Source organism: Macadamia integrifolia, chromosome 8 (genome assembly GCF_013358625.1).
Source record: "Macadamia integrifolia cultivar HAES 741 chromosome 8, SCU_Mint_v3, whole genome shotgun sequence".
In the NCBI taxonomy this organism is placed as follows: Eukaryota; Viridiplantae; Streptophyta; class Magnoliopsida; order Proteales; family Proteaceae; genus Macadamia; species Macadamia integrifolia.
Window position 1 is genome coordinate 12,481,129 of NC_056564.1, and position 13,239 is coordinate 12,494,367.

The window sequence follows — 13,239 nt, forward strand, 5'->3', positions numbered from 1 at the left end:
AAGATTGGTTTTTTGCTTGCATTGCATACTTGAGAAATCAATCAAATTCCAAAACTAGAAAAATCCAACCCAGTAAGTAGTCTTTCATGGATTCCTCCGGCAAAGCCACGGCACCGGCGGTACTGAAACGAAATGCAATCGAGGCAACGCCGGAGAGTTTCAAAGAATTTGGTCAGGTGATCGAGTTATCTCACGACGGTGAAGAGTTTGGACCTCAGGATGCACAGTTAGACCTCAGTCGTGGCATTCCAAGGTATTTTTCTATTTGTATTCTGTTTTTGGGTTTTTTTTTTTTTTTTTTTTTAATTCTTTCAGTAACTATATGCTGTGTTTGGTATGCATTCCCGAAACCCATTCTGAATCTATAATGTATTCCAGAATAATAAAAATATTGTTTCCAATACATTATTATTCTAAATTTCTAGGCCCTCTTTGGTATCATTGCATTTGGTATCATTTATGGAGCTTGTTTCTATTTAAAAAAAAAATTGGTAAAATACAAAAACCAAAAAGAGATCAAGAGTTATTTATGTGTTTTAATCAAAATTTATTTTTAGTTATTTTTGCACTGGACTTTAATGACCATGTGCTTAAAGTTTCAATATGAATAAATAAAGTAGCCATTTACCTTGTAACTAGAAATATAAGCCCCTTGCCCCCACTTCTTTAGTTCAAAGTGGAGAAAGAGACATATGAGAAAAATGGGTGAAGGGAATCTATTCAAAAATTTCTTTAAAAAACCATTGTGCATGTAGAGATACCAAACTATTTATCACAAAAAATCATTTTTGTTAAGTAATTACCAAATCATTTTTGTTTTGATAAAAAATAGTTTTTATTAATGATTTTTGTTAAAAGGTAAAAATAAAAATGAAAAATGACACCAAAGAGGGCCTAAGAGAATTTCATTTATAAGACTAGTTTTCGAGGATGAGTTCTACCCAAGTCGTTAACCATTCATATTTTCAGTCCAGTGTGAAAGCTTGTAGGTATTCGAGCACCTTCTCTTTTATGGCTAGTTCTACCCAAGGATTTAAGGGGTGATATCGGTATCACTTTCTATCGATACGGATCCGATGGGTACTGATCGATTTTTGCCCATACTTTTTATAAGAAAAACTAATTTTTTACTATTTTACCTCTGAACCGATCTAGGTAGGTCAGGGATCAGTGATCAGTTTTAGCCAATATCGATCCAATACGGCCAATACCAAATCAATACTTGAAACCATGGTTCTACCAAGACTCAAAAATTCGTCGAAATCTCAGATATTTTGATTTTCTTTTTTTCTAAAGTGAAATGACATACGAAATATAAAAATACATGATTTTGGTTATTTCATTTTGAAATTTTGCCCATTACAGACAAAAAAAGAAAAAGAAAAAGAAAAAGAAAAATACTACTTCATTTAAATTTTGGTTATTTCGATCATTTCGTTTCACTCATTTTTCTAATTTCCGCCACTTTAGCCATTAATCCTTCAAAATGATCAACAAAACGCATGGAAAAAAACAGTACAGATCGATGAAATTCTTTATTTCGGATTCTGAAACCATTGAAACACCGAAACGTAACGTTGTTTAACCTTTGTTCTACCCAAGTCGTTAACCATAAGCAAGCTTCAGTCGGCGCCACACATCGTTCTTCTTATGGGTTTCCCCCTTAAAGAGATAGATCATTTTGGGAATTCACAGAGTGACTGATGTTGTTTCAGATGAACCGAGTAGAATGGGAGAGGGAGAATTTGGGGGTTTATAGGGAGGAGAAAGGTGAGGGCGTGGCTTTCTTACAATTTCAATGGTTGCTTTCTAGAGTTGTTTCTCTTTCTTTTTCTTTCATCTTCAAGGTGTTTTTGTAAGTTTCTAACGTTTTCTTCATTAAGGCATCCTTTAACTTCAAGGTGTTTCTGTAAACTTCTAACATTTAAAGCCGAAGGCCTTTTTCTGCATCTTTTGTTATTAGTTGTTCATGAATCTTGGATTTTAGTTGCATTTGGTGGTTGCTGCAGAAAAAATTATAGTTTTGGCTAATCCTTCGTCTTCTTTACTAATTTTATACCAAATGCAAACTTTGTCTGTGGTTTGATGTTAATTTTCAATATTTGGTATAGTCCATGAAGTGTTCGATGAAATGCCTAATTATTCTGAATTTTTTTTTCCCCTGAATAATTTTAATCATACATGTACCCAAATAGTGTTCGCATTCTCAGTTAAGAATGTTTTCTATAGTTTGAGAATGAAAATGCACATTCCCAGAATGGGATCGTACCAAACATAGCCATTGTCTCTATCGAGTCACTGAATTGCAGTTGAGAATGTGAGAGTTCCAGATTAGGATATATTGCGAACTAAGGGTGAAATTGGTCAATATGGCATAAACCTTTGATCTAGCTCTATTTGCTCTGTCGAACAAACACATTAGTCTTTCTATGAAAGATATGCTTGTGTTTAATTGAACAAGTCGAATTAGATTCATATCATAATCCATACCCTCGCTTATACAATTGAAAAGCACAACTTGCCTGAGGGCATATCTCCCCCCCCCCCCCCTTTTCTTTTTATACTGCATGAAGGCATAGCAAGTAGTTATCAGGTCTAAAAATTCAATTCATGTTATTGGAATTGAAGATTAATAATGGTCCACTAATGCATTTTGGCAGGTTCTATATTATGCGTCTTGAAACTCGGTCACTTACGTTTAATGCGATCACATATCATTCAAAGGTCACTCAATGCCTTGGTAATGTTGGTGGCCATGTTTGGTATCTTGGTATTGCTAAGGGTTCTATAGTGGATCCAAAAGAAACCGTCCCTCATCCAGACCAGGAAGTTATGCAGTCAGAATGTGGCCATTATTATGTGCCCCCTCATCCTGATGATGTCTGTGTTTTCCGAATTAGTGGTCCCAAGTTTCTGAAGCTTAACATTGGGACATGGCATGCGGGCCCTTTATTCAAAGCAGACGCAATGGAATTCTACAATTTGGAGCTCAGCAATACCAATGTTAGTGTTTCCTTTTTCCCCATGTCAAATTGCTTGCCTTTCATATCTTGGTTACACCTAAGTGACATCTTAAATATCTGTTCTCTGCTTGTTCGGACCCTTCAACTAATTGAATTATAAATTGGCAGGAGTTGGATCATTTGTTTTTGTTGTAATTTTGATTGGCTAGATTAGGATGGATAGACTTAGAAATAAAAATACATTTGAGAGAACTTGTGAGTGACACCAAACGTGGCAAGAGGGAAGTTCAATTGAAATGGTTCAGACATGCTACAATGACCAGAAAATGTATGGGGAAGGATTAGAAAAAGTGAGGGGAGGGAAAAGATGACTTCTGTTAAACAGGTGAAATGGGGAGGAAGTACATGAGTGCTTATGAATTAATAGCTGCTATGGTTTTAACCAGGGTGGAATGGTGAAGCAGGTTCCTGTGGCCAGCCCCATTTAATTTGGATGAGGCTTACTGGAGTTGAATATACTTTTGTTGTTAAATTTGAAATTGAATCCTTAAAACTGCAACTGGGGTAACATGGATTCCACTAGTTAATCCAACTGAGAGATTCATGCTTGATGGAGAGGATAAAAGGGTGACCAAGAATGTGAATGGATGGTTGAAGTCATCCAATTTATCACACTTTTCATGCAGATGGATACATTGTCACTGACAGACTGGATAATTGTAGCTATTCATTTTCGCTCATCTTCAGGTGGGTGGACAAAGCATCACTCACTGACAGTCCATAAGGAGATGTTATGCAAGCCATTTCAATAGTCTAAAATTTTCAATGGGAGATCCCCTTCTTGGGTGTTTATCAATTGGTCCCTACCATAGTATCATAGTGGGAAGTGAAAGAGAGAAACCATTCGACGGTTGAAGTGTGAAGCCAGTATAACCATAATATAATGACTTCGAATAAGAGAAATGAGAAGCAATGGCTTCTACATTATGTACCATGGCTTCCTGCAACTATGGTCCCCAACTGATAATGCGTTCCTTATATTCTGTTGGATGGGTAACATTGATTTTCTCAGGTTTTGGGAAAATAGTTATGTAGAGAAAATCCTCAAGAGTGAAAATAGACAAGTGAGGAATGGTGTATAAGATACCATTGCATCTAGCTTGGCGATAAACTCGTGCTTTGATTTTTGTGCGAGTCTTTATTTCCTTTTTCCCCTTGTGGTGCCCGGGGGGGGGGGGGGGAGTGTTTACAGGGCCACTGCAATTGGATAGGGAAACATGAGAGACTGCCATCATTTATAGTCGGATAGGAGATGTGGGAGTTTGGATCAAACAACAACAACAAACTCTGCCTTATCCCAACTTAATGGGGTCAGCTACGTGGATCTAGACCAAATGAAGTAAATAAATCATAAAACAAACAGATCCATGCAAAAGGTGATTGGATGATTGGATCAAACAGAAATTACTAATTTATGAAAAGGATACATTTCTGGAACAGGTTTTGGCTGCCTAAAGCCATTGAGTGTAGTAAGTTATGAATGTGCATGGTATGAACCCGGGGGTAAGGAGTGCTTGGTATCACTACTGAACACATGAGCTAGAAGTTTCCTTAAATTTGTGCATACTAGTTGGCAACATAATTCCCACTTAAATTTATAAACGTAGAATGAGACAGTTAGATCCTGACAGAGGCTATTGGTTTCCTCTCTTAATTCACACACACAATGTCCAAACATTGATGGCTCTAATATCATCTCCTTTTCTGTGTAGGTGGTTGATCACACAAAGTATTACTTCAAGGATGGATCTGTCTTTATGATTGATGACTAGCTGTATGGTTGTTTAGACACTTTACAGTCTATTCTCAATATTATCTCTGTATAATACACAAGCTCAGTACTGTTTGATGCTAATAATTTGCAATAAGACAGAGCTAAATGAAAAGGGTATTGTCTTCCAAGCCAACAGATTTGTAAGTTAAATTCCAGTGCTACAAATCTAATCCATGTGATGATCAATAGCACCTGTCCATGTTATTTCTGCTCCAAAAATTTCCATGAAATATCTAGTATGGATTGAGTTTTCTTTTTCATTCATGGTTTTCTCTTCACTATTGGTGATGTGACATTATGATTAGATTCAGTGATGGCAGCTTCGGCTTGAAAAGCTCGCACCAAGGGGAGGAGGTTGTGTGATCAAACTCTATCGTATGCATGTGTAGGAATAGGTGACCTTTGGCCCTACTAGAGCCCAGTAAGCTGGCCAATCGCTTAGTAGGATAGTAGATAAAAAAAAAATTACAGCCTATTATATGAGGTTGAAAATACGCTCCCGAGTCTTATCAAAGTGTCAAATCCCATGGTTGAAGAAATTCTTTCTTCACTGTGGGTGAAGAGAAACTGGGGCTCTCCTCATGTCCCCTCCTTGAGTCCCGCTAATAAGGTTGAGGCAGTCATTCTGATTCAACTATTCTGTATGGTTCCCCATTTTGGGTGTCAAATATCAGCCCGAACCGGTCGGGCCAGCTGAAGCTAATCGGAATACGATTATTGGTTTGTTTTCGGATTAGGTTTTAATCCTCTCACTAATTCATGCGTCGACCAAATGAGTCAATGAACGGTAACAATTATATAATATAGGAGAGAAAGAATGCTACTGCTAGTGTTCCTTACGGCCAGATACATGGAGAATTTGAGTCGGGCCATGGGTGTCTTTTATATCTTGGTTTCATTTCCCCATGTTTGCGCATGGGAAAAACTAACGGGTAGTTTTCTTTTTCTCATAATATATTTGGTGTTTTCTATTTAGGAAAAGGCTCTCTTGGTCTGAGCCGATCGCGTTTGGTAAGTTAGAATTCTCCCTCCCCCCACCCCCTCTCGCATTTTCATGTGAAATGACTTCTCTACCCTGTTCAATGTATGAAACTGTATCGTCACGGATGCACTTCCTTTGCCAATTGATTAGTGAATCCAAAAGCTCAAATTTTATCTATAATCAATTCTCACAGCAATTCTATTACCTTTCCCCTAAATCTTAATTAAAACTTGAACGATTACTAGGAAGACAGTTAAGAAAAAAGTTTTTTTTTCTTGACCACCTCGATTCAGTTTATTTCGGGCTGAGCTTGAGCTCAACATGTTTAATAAACAGGATGAGTCGATATTATACTTTTTCGAAGCTCAATCAGGTTACTCGTGTAGGTCTGGAATTGACACTGCTACTAAAGAATTTATTTATCGGTATTGTCCTTATTTTTCCAAAAATAAAAAAATAGATTTTTTACAATTTTACAACTGATACGGACCGATCCATTACCGATACCTAGAACCATGCCCCTACCGAAGAGTGCCATTTCTCAGATTCTCATTTTAGCGCGGGAAGTGAAATATGCAGAAACAAACAAGGGTAAACGATTCGATGCCAGAAGCCAAAATTGCGCTAAATATCTCAACAGGAAGGAATCATGCAAAGACAGGAAGACTGGTTCTTTCTGCTTCCATTACATTCTTGAGAAATCGCTCAAATTCCAGAACAAGATAACCCAGTAGTCTCTATGGATTCTTCCGGCAAAGCCAAGGAGCGGACGGTAGTGAAGCGAAATGCAATCGAGGCGACTCCGGAGAGTTTCAAAGAATTTGGGCAGGTGATCGAGGTAACTCCCGATGGTCAAGAGTTTGGGCCTCAGGATGCGCAGTTAGATCTCAGTCGAGGCATTCCAAGGTAATTTTATTTTCTTTCATTCAAATCATTTGCTTCATCTCTTCTATTTTGTTTGGGTTTTTGATTTTCAGTCTCTGTAGTCTTTATTGCGTAACAGAATTGCAGCTTAGAATGTTAGGTTTCCAGATTAGTAGTATATCTCGTGAGCTAAGAATAAAGTGATCGATATGGCTCAAATTCGATTCGATCTAGCTAACTATCATAATCCATGGCCTTCAGTGGCCTTGGATTCATAGAATTAGAGAAATTTCACTGATCTGTTAATGCTTACACAATTAGATTTAGGATGTGGGGGAAGACGTCAAGCGTATAATCTGGGCTTGGTTTTGGCCTTTGGTTTGAGCCGCATGGGTGTCTTATCTGGCCATTTCAACCTTTGAATAGATGGGGAATGCTCTGGGTTGGCGTTGGCCATGAGCTAATTTCAGGGGCATTTGGTCAGATAAACCACCATGCATGGGACTTCTTGAATTGAATTCTCAGCAATTAAATTATTAGTCGACCGTTTTCTTCAAGATGTTCATCCTTTCTGCAACACTTCTAGTTTATTCTGTCAAATATGTTCAGGATGAAAGTTAGTACATGTGTGGAAGAAGGAAGAGCACCAAAGGAAAGGATAAGATCAAATGACTCAAATAAGAGATATCCCCGGCCCTCATAGGATAGCTGCCAAAACCATCCCCAACCCTCACAGGTAGATGCCAAAGTGCATGGTTGCCTTTAGTGCTCCTTGGCGGGCTCAGTTATCTTCTAAGGATTCACTGACCAGTTGTCCAGTGAGTATAATTTATTCCTTCAGAGATGCTATCTTTTAAGGATTCACCAATCTAGTTGTCCAGTGGGAATAATGTACACCTTTAGAGATGCTATGGCTTGGGATTCTGTAATAAGATGACACATGAGAGAGCTTCATGGGCCATGTCCCCAACCTCCCTGATCTCCCATAATAATCTTATGGATCGAGTGGCAGCTGTTAAAGTGCATCTGATCCATTGTGCTATGGTTTGGTAGATATTCTTTGTCGGGCCAAATCACAAAAGTTGCATGAGGGCATCTCCCCCCCCCCTTCTCTTTCTTTTGATACTGCATGAAGGCATAACAAGTAGTTGTCAGATTTAAAACTTCAATTCATGTTATAGATATTGAAGATTAATAATGACCCACCTTTGCATTTTGGCAGATTCTATATTATGCATCTTGAAACTCGGCCACTTAAGTTTTCTTCGATCACCCATCATGCAAAGGTCACTCAATGCCTTGGTTCTGTTGGTGGCCATGTTTGGTATCTCGGTGTTGCTAAGCGTTCTATTGTGGATCTAGAAAAAACCGTCCCTCATGCAAACCAGGAAGTTGTGCAGTCAAAATGTGGCCATTATTATGTGCCTCCTCATCCTGATGATGTCCATGTTTTCCGAATTACGGGTCCCAAGTTTTTGAAGCTTAACATCGGGACATGGCATGCGGGCCCTTTATTCAAAGCAGAGACAATGGATTTCTATAATTTGGAGCTCAGCAATACCAATGTGAGTGTTTTTTTTTCCCCATGTCAAACTACTTTCCTTTCATATCCTGGGTAACACTTACATCACATCTTAAATATCTGTTCCCTGCTTATTCGGACCCTTCAAGACATTGAATTATAAACTGTCAGGACTCAGGAGTTAAGAGTATTTGTTTTTGTTGATGATTTTGATTGGCTAGATTAGGATGGATAGACTTAAAATAAATATACATTTGAGACAACTTGTGACACTGAAGGTGGCAAGAGGGAAGGTCAATTGATGACGGTTCAGACATGTGGAACAAAGACCAGAAATGTATGGGGAAGGATCAGCATGGTGCAAACTGAAGCAGGAAAAAATTGAGGGGAAGGCAAAGATGACTTCTGTTAAATGGGGAGGAAGGACATGAGTGCTTATGAATTAACAGCTTCTATGGCTTTAACCAGGGTGGAATGGTGAAGCAGGTTCTTGTGGCCAGCCCCTATTAATTTTGATAAGGGTTAATTGAGTTGAATATACTTTTTGTTGACACAAATTACATGGATAGTCTCCTTGAAATCCTTTAGACTGATCATTATGCATTGATTGCGTGGGCCTTACATACCTTACTTGCTCATGTACCAAATGATCCTCTGTCAGGGCTTCCTTGTAGATAACCCAAACCATGATAATAGAAATTAACATCTCGTCAAATCCTGTCATTCCTAATATTTGTCTGCATATACTTTGTATTAGTTTGACTTGTGATATCACTCGAATCCAGGGTATCCCTTGTAGACTTCTTGTCTCACATTTGCCCCCTCTTATCTCATCTATCAATTTGTCATCTGCAAATCATATTCCCTGAGGCACTCTTGAATATAAGTAATTAATCCATTCATAACTAGTGCAAAAAGATCCGTAAGATGAGAACTAGGGTGAAAATAAACAAGTGAGGAATGGTGTATAACCATCATAACTGAAATTCTTTGTATCTTTGTACAAGACGCCAAGCAGCTTGTTTAGATGAAATTGGATTCTATCCCTGTTAGTGATGGGATAGATTTCATTTGGGGCTCTATAGCTGCAGATCTAAAGCACTTTGAGCCCTCAATTGGGTCCCACATGATCCATTGTGCATCAACCCAAGGATTGCTTTCTTCTAGTACCTGTCCTGGGGACCCATATTTGGTGTTGTATGTTTCTGGATTATTGGGACTTCGTACAATTTTGTTTTGAAATGTTTTACCATTTTATGTGCGAGGGAATCACTTTATTAAAGGTACTTATACTGAAGCTTCTATTGTTTCTTCTAGATTAATGTTAGAAGTGAAGTCACTTTCCATTTTTTTAGAGGCCGGAACTCTTGATGATTTCTTTCAGTTCAGTATGAGCTTCTCTCTAAGCAATGGATTGTGGTATCTTGTTATTGCATGCTGCTTCTTATAGTTGTGGCTATATTAAAGCCTTGATTGTTATGGTTTGCATTTTGGCTCAAGAAGAGAAGTGAGGCTCCTTTTATTTTTCTTATTTTCTCCACTAGGTGAGCACTAGAATTCTACTTCTTTGACTGTAGAACTGGGTTTCAAGATTGGGGATTAATTGGTTTCAGCAGATCCTGAGCCAGATTGGTTTTCCTGATCCGCTGGTGGTATTGGTTGATCCATTGCCATTTCACATACAAAATCTGATCCGATTGGTTGTTCCTACCTCATGAATTTTGGCTTGGAGAGGACCAACCCAATCTGGATGGTGAATCAATTGTTCATTGGTTCAAAGCTATCAAATATGAATTTTAGTATCTAAGTTTTTGAATTGAAATTTTGTAGTCTACTCAACCAGTCCTAACCAGTTTTATTTTGTCTAAAAATGAAGTAGATTGTAAATTTGACTTCAAAATTTTTATATATATATTCACATGAAGAAGGTCTGAGACATGGAGAGCATGGGATTGACCTGGATGAGAGAACTCCGTGCAACAATCCATTCACATGGCAGAGTGAGTGTGTGGAGAAAATTATTTCTCGTAACTGGGTGAAAAATTGTTACAGGACTTGCTCCATCTTTTTCAGTCGCAGCTAATTTCTTTGGGTAGCAGTGATGAGAGTTCCCACAAGTTTATGTCCCTATGAGTGACTACACTAATCTTTAGATGTTCTGGCCATGCCCATTTCCGCTCTGAAGAGGAAGTTTTGGATATTTCAATCTTATGTCGTGAGAAATATAACCTATGTTAGGTCCATAAGATACGATTGCATCTTGCTCGCGATGGACTCGTGCTTTGATCTTTGTGGGAATATTTATTTCTTTTTTCCCTTTGGGGTGGCGTACAGGGATAGGGAAACATGAGAGACTGCAGCCCATCATTTATAGTCAAAAAGGAGATGTGGGAGTTTGGATGAAACAGAAATCGCTTATTTATGAAAAGGATACATTTCTGGAACAGGTCTTGGCTGTGTAAAGCCACTGAGTGGCAAGCGATTCTGGCTTCGGTCTCTGAAAAAATTGAATGTGCATGGTCGGGGGTACTTGGTATCACTAAAAGAAAAAATAAAAAAAGCAACCCAGTGCACAAGGCTTCCGCTACTGCAGGGTCTGGGATGGGTAAATGTATGCAGCCTTACCCCCCTACTTCGCAGGAAAGGTTGTGTCCAAGTTTTGAACCTGTGACCAACATGTTGCAATAGTGCAACTTAACCGTTGTGCCATAGGCTCGCCCACTAGTGAACACATAAGCAAGAAGTTTCTGTAAATTTGTGCATACCAGTTGGGCAACATAATTCCCATTTAATTTGTAGATGTAGAATGAGACAGAGATCCACGGGACTAGTCAAGCCGATGTCCTGGATACCCATCATTAGAGAAAGAAAAAAAAGAGAGTAGAATGAGATAGAGAACATTACAAAGGCTAGTGGTTTCCTCTCTTAAACTCTGTTGGGATACTTTATTGCAACAATACTGAAAGTATTCCAGGTCTAGTGTTAAACTTCTATTCCTTACTGCTGAAATAATTACTGCAAGTGAGTTTGAGGTGCTCTCATGTGTACTAATTTTTAATTGATACCTATCATGCTGTTGTAGTTTGGATATGAAAGTTCAATGAGTGGATATGTAGAAGTATAGAACTCCCATTTTAGATATGGTGGGCTTATTTGGCTTTTCCTACATAAACTTCAATAGTGTCATATGCACTGAAATACACACAAGAACTATATAATAAAAGCAGAGCATGCTGTGTTACTGATCCTTGTGGAGAAATTAAGGACACAAACATAAAACATGCATTTGCAGGAATTCACACTGACAATGCTCGAACATTGATAGCTCTAATATCATCTCCTCTTATCCCCCCCCCCCCCAAAAAAAATAAATAATCATATCCTTTTCTGTGTAGGTGGTTGATCACACAACGCATTACTTCAAGGATGGAACTGGAACCGTCTTTGCGATTGATGACTAGCTGCATGGTTGTGTAGACACGCAATTTACAGTCTATTCTCAATATTATCTCTGTATAATACACAAAATCAGTACTGTTTGATGCTAATACTTTGCTACAAGACAGAGCTAAATGCTGGGATGTGCTACTCTCATTGTACTCTCATTTAATTTCCTTTTCTCTTATTTTGTTTTTCACGAATCCATATAGCTAACCTGTGAAGTTGGGATAAGGTTGAGTTTGTTGTTGTTGTTGCTGTTGTGCAGAGCTAAATGATGGATATCATCATCAAGTTAAATTCCAGTGATACCAATCTAATAAATGTGATGGTCAATGGCACCTGCCCATGTTATTTCTGAATCAATATCTTCCATGAATTAAGTTTCCTACACTCATGGTTTCTCTTTCACCATTGATGATGTGATATTATAATTGGATTCCATATTCATTAACTCTCCCCACCAATTTATACGAGGTTGGTTGAAAATACCCTTTTCAGAGTCTAATCGAAGGGTCAAACCTCATGGTTGAATTATTGGTTTAGAACTCCTTACCTTTACTCTTTCAAACAAAAAAAAAGGTATATTTTTTTATCATTTTGACCCTGAAACGATATGGGCAATTGATCTGAATTAGTCAGATATCATAATTGATCTTAGCTGATACTGATATGATAGAGCCGATATGATGTTAATACTTGAAACCATGATGCCAATTGATCAGAGAATCTAATACCTCAAATTTAGCTATAATTCGATTCTCACAGTGATTCCTATTACTCTTCTCGTAAATCGTAATTAAGACTTAAAACATATAGTCTAAAAACACTCGAGAAAAGAAATTATCTTTCTCATTATACTGTAGGTGCATCGTGCATGCTTGTTGACCCCGATCCTCCTACCAAGGAAGAAGCACCATTCATATCATGAATCACTACTTTCTTCGTTTGCCTTTTCAAAGCTCTTCTAATTAACAAATCTTAAACCTAAACCGTCCCACTTTTGGTTGTCGTAACTTGAAATCCATTACTCTTATACTCTACTAATAACAGAGTATCAATTATTTTGGTTTGAGGTTTCGGTAGCAGTTTGGTAATGGCTGGATCGGTATTGAAACTGATACTAAAACGCATGTCGGTCCTGTTTTTGCCCTAAAAAAAAAAATTTGTGATATCATGTTAAATTTTAACGTAATTGTTCAAACTAATGTTGTGATATCATTCTCTCTTTTGAATCCTCTTAGTATCAAAATAAATAAATAAATAATATATAAAGACTATTTTATATTTTAGATAAAAACCAATGTTATTGATGATCACATGAGAAACGCATGGATGATGAAGTACAAGTCTCAACAAGCCACGGAGTGATAACTGCTAAATTGAATTGCCATACACGTACTCAACAATGCCTTCCGAACTAAAGAGTCTGCCAATGCATTAGTATATAAAGACACTCAAGATCCCTTCGAGTAGAAAAAAGGAAATTAATTACCAAAAAATAAAAAATAAAAAGAAAGAAATTCTTATAATTAATGTACATTCAATTTGCATTAAACATTCAAAAATCCAGGAAGTAAGTTGGACTCTAATTCACAAATTGAAAGTAGAAAAAAAAAAAAAAAAAAAAAAAAAA

The 13,239-nt window shown here is 37.6% G+C and overlaps 1 protein-coding gene across 4 annotated transcripts; it reads left to right on the plus strand.

Annotated features, from left to right (window-relative positions):
• LOC122086662 lies at window positions 1–11,965 on the plus strand. Of its 4 annotated transcripts, none has more exons than XM_042655624.1 (3): window positions 1–253; window positions 2,661–3,003; window positions 11,561–11,965. In XM_042655624.1, exons 1-3 carry the CDS (start codon window positions 87–89, stop codon window positions 11,624–11,626), a joined length of 576 nt encoding a protein of 191 aa, XP_042511558.1. In that variant the 5' UTR covers window positions 1–86; the 3' UTR covers window positions 11,627–11,965. The 4 variants fall into 4 exon arrangements, with proteins under 4 accessions (XP_042511558.1, XP_042511559.1, XP_042511561.1 ...); XM_042655625.1 differs by lacking the exon at window positions 11,561–11,965 and adding an exon at window positions 4,736–5,057 and having other exon boundaries at window positions 6–253; XM_042655627.1 differs by lacking the exon at window positions 1–253 and adding an exon at window positions 1,471–1,855.
• Window positions 11,966–13,239: the final 1,274 nt, after the last annotated feature.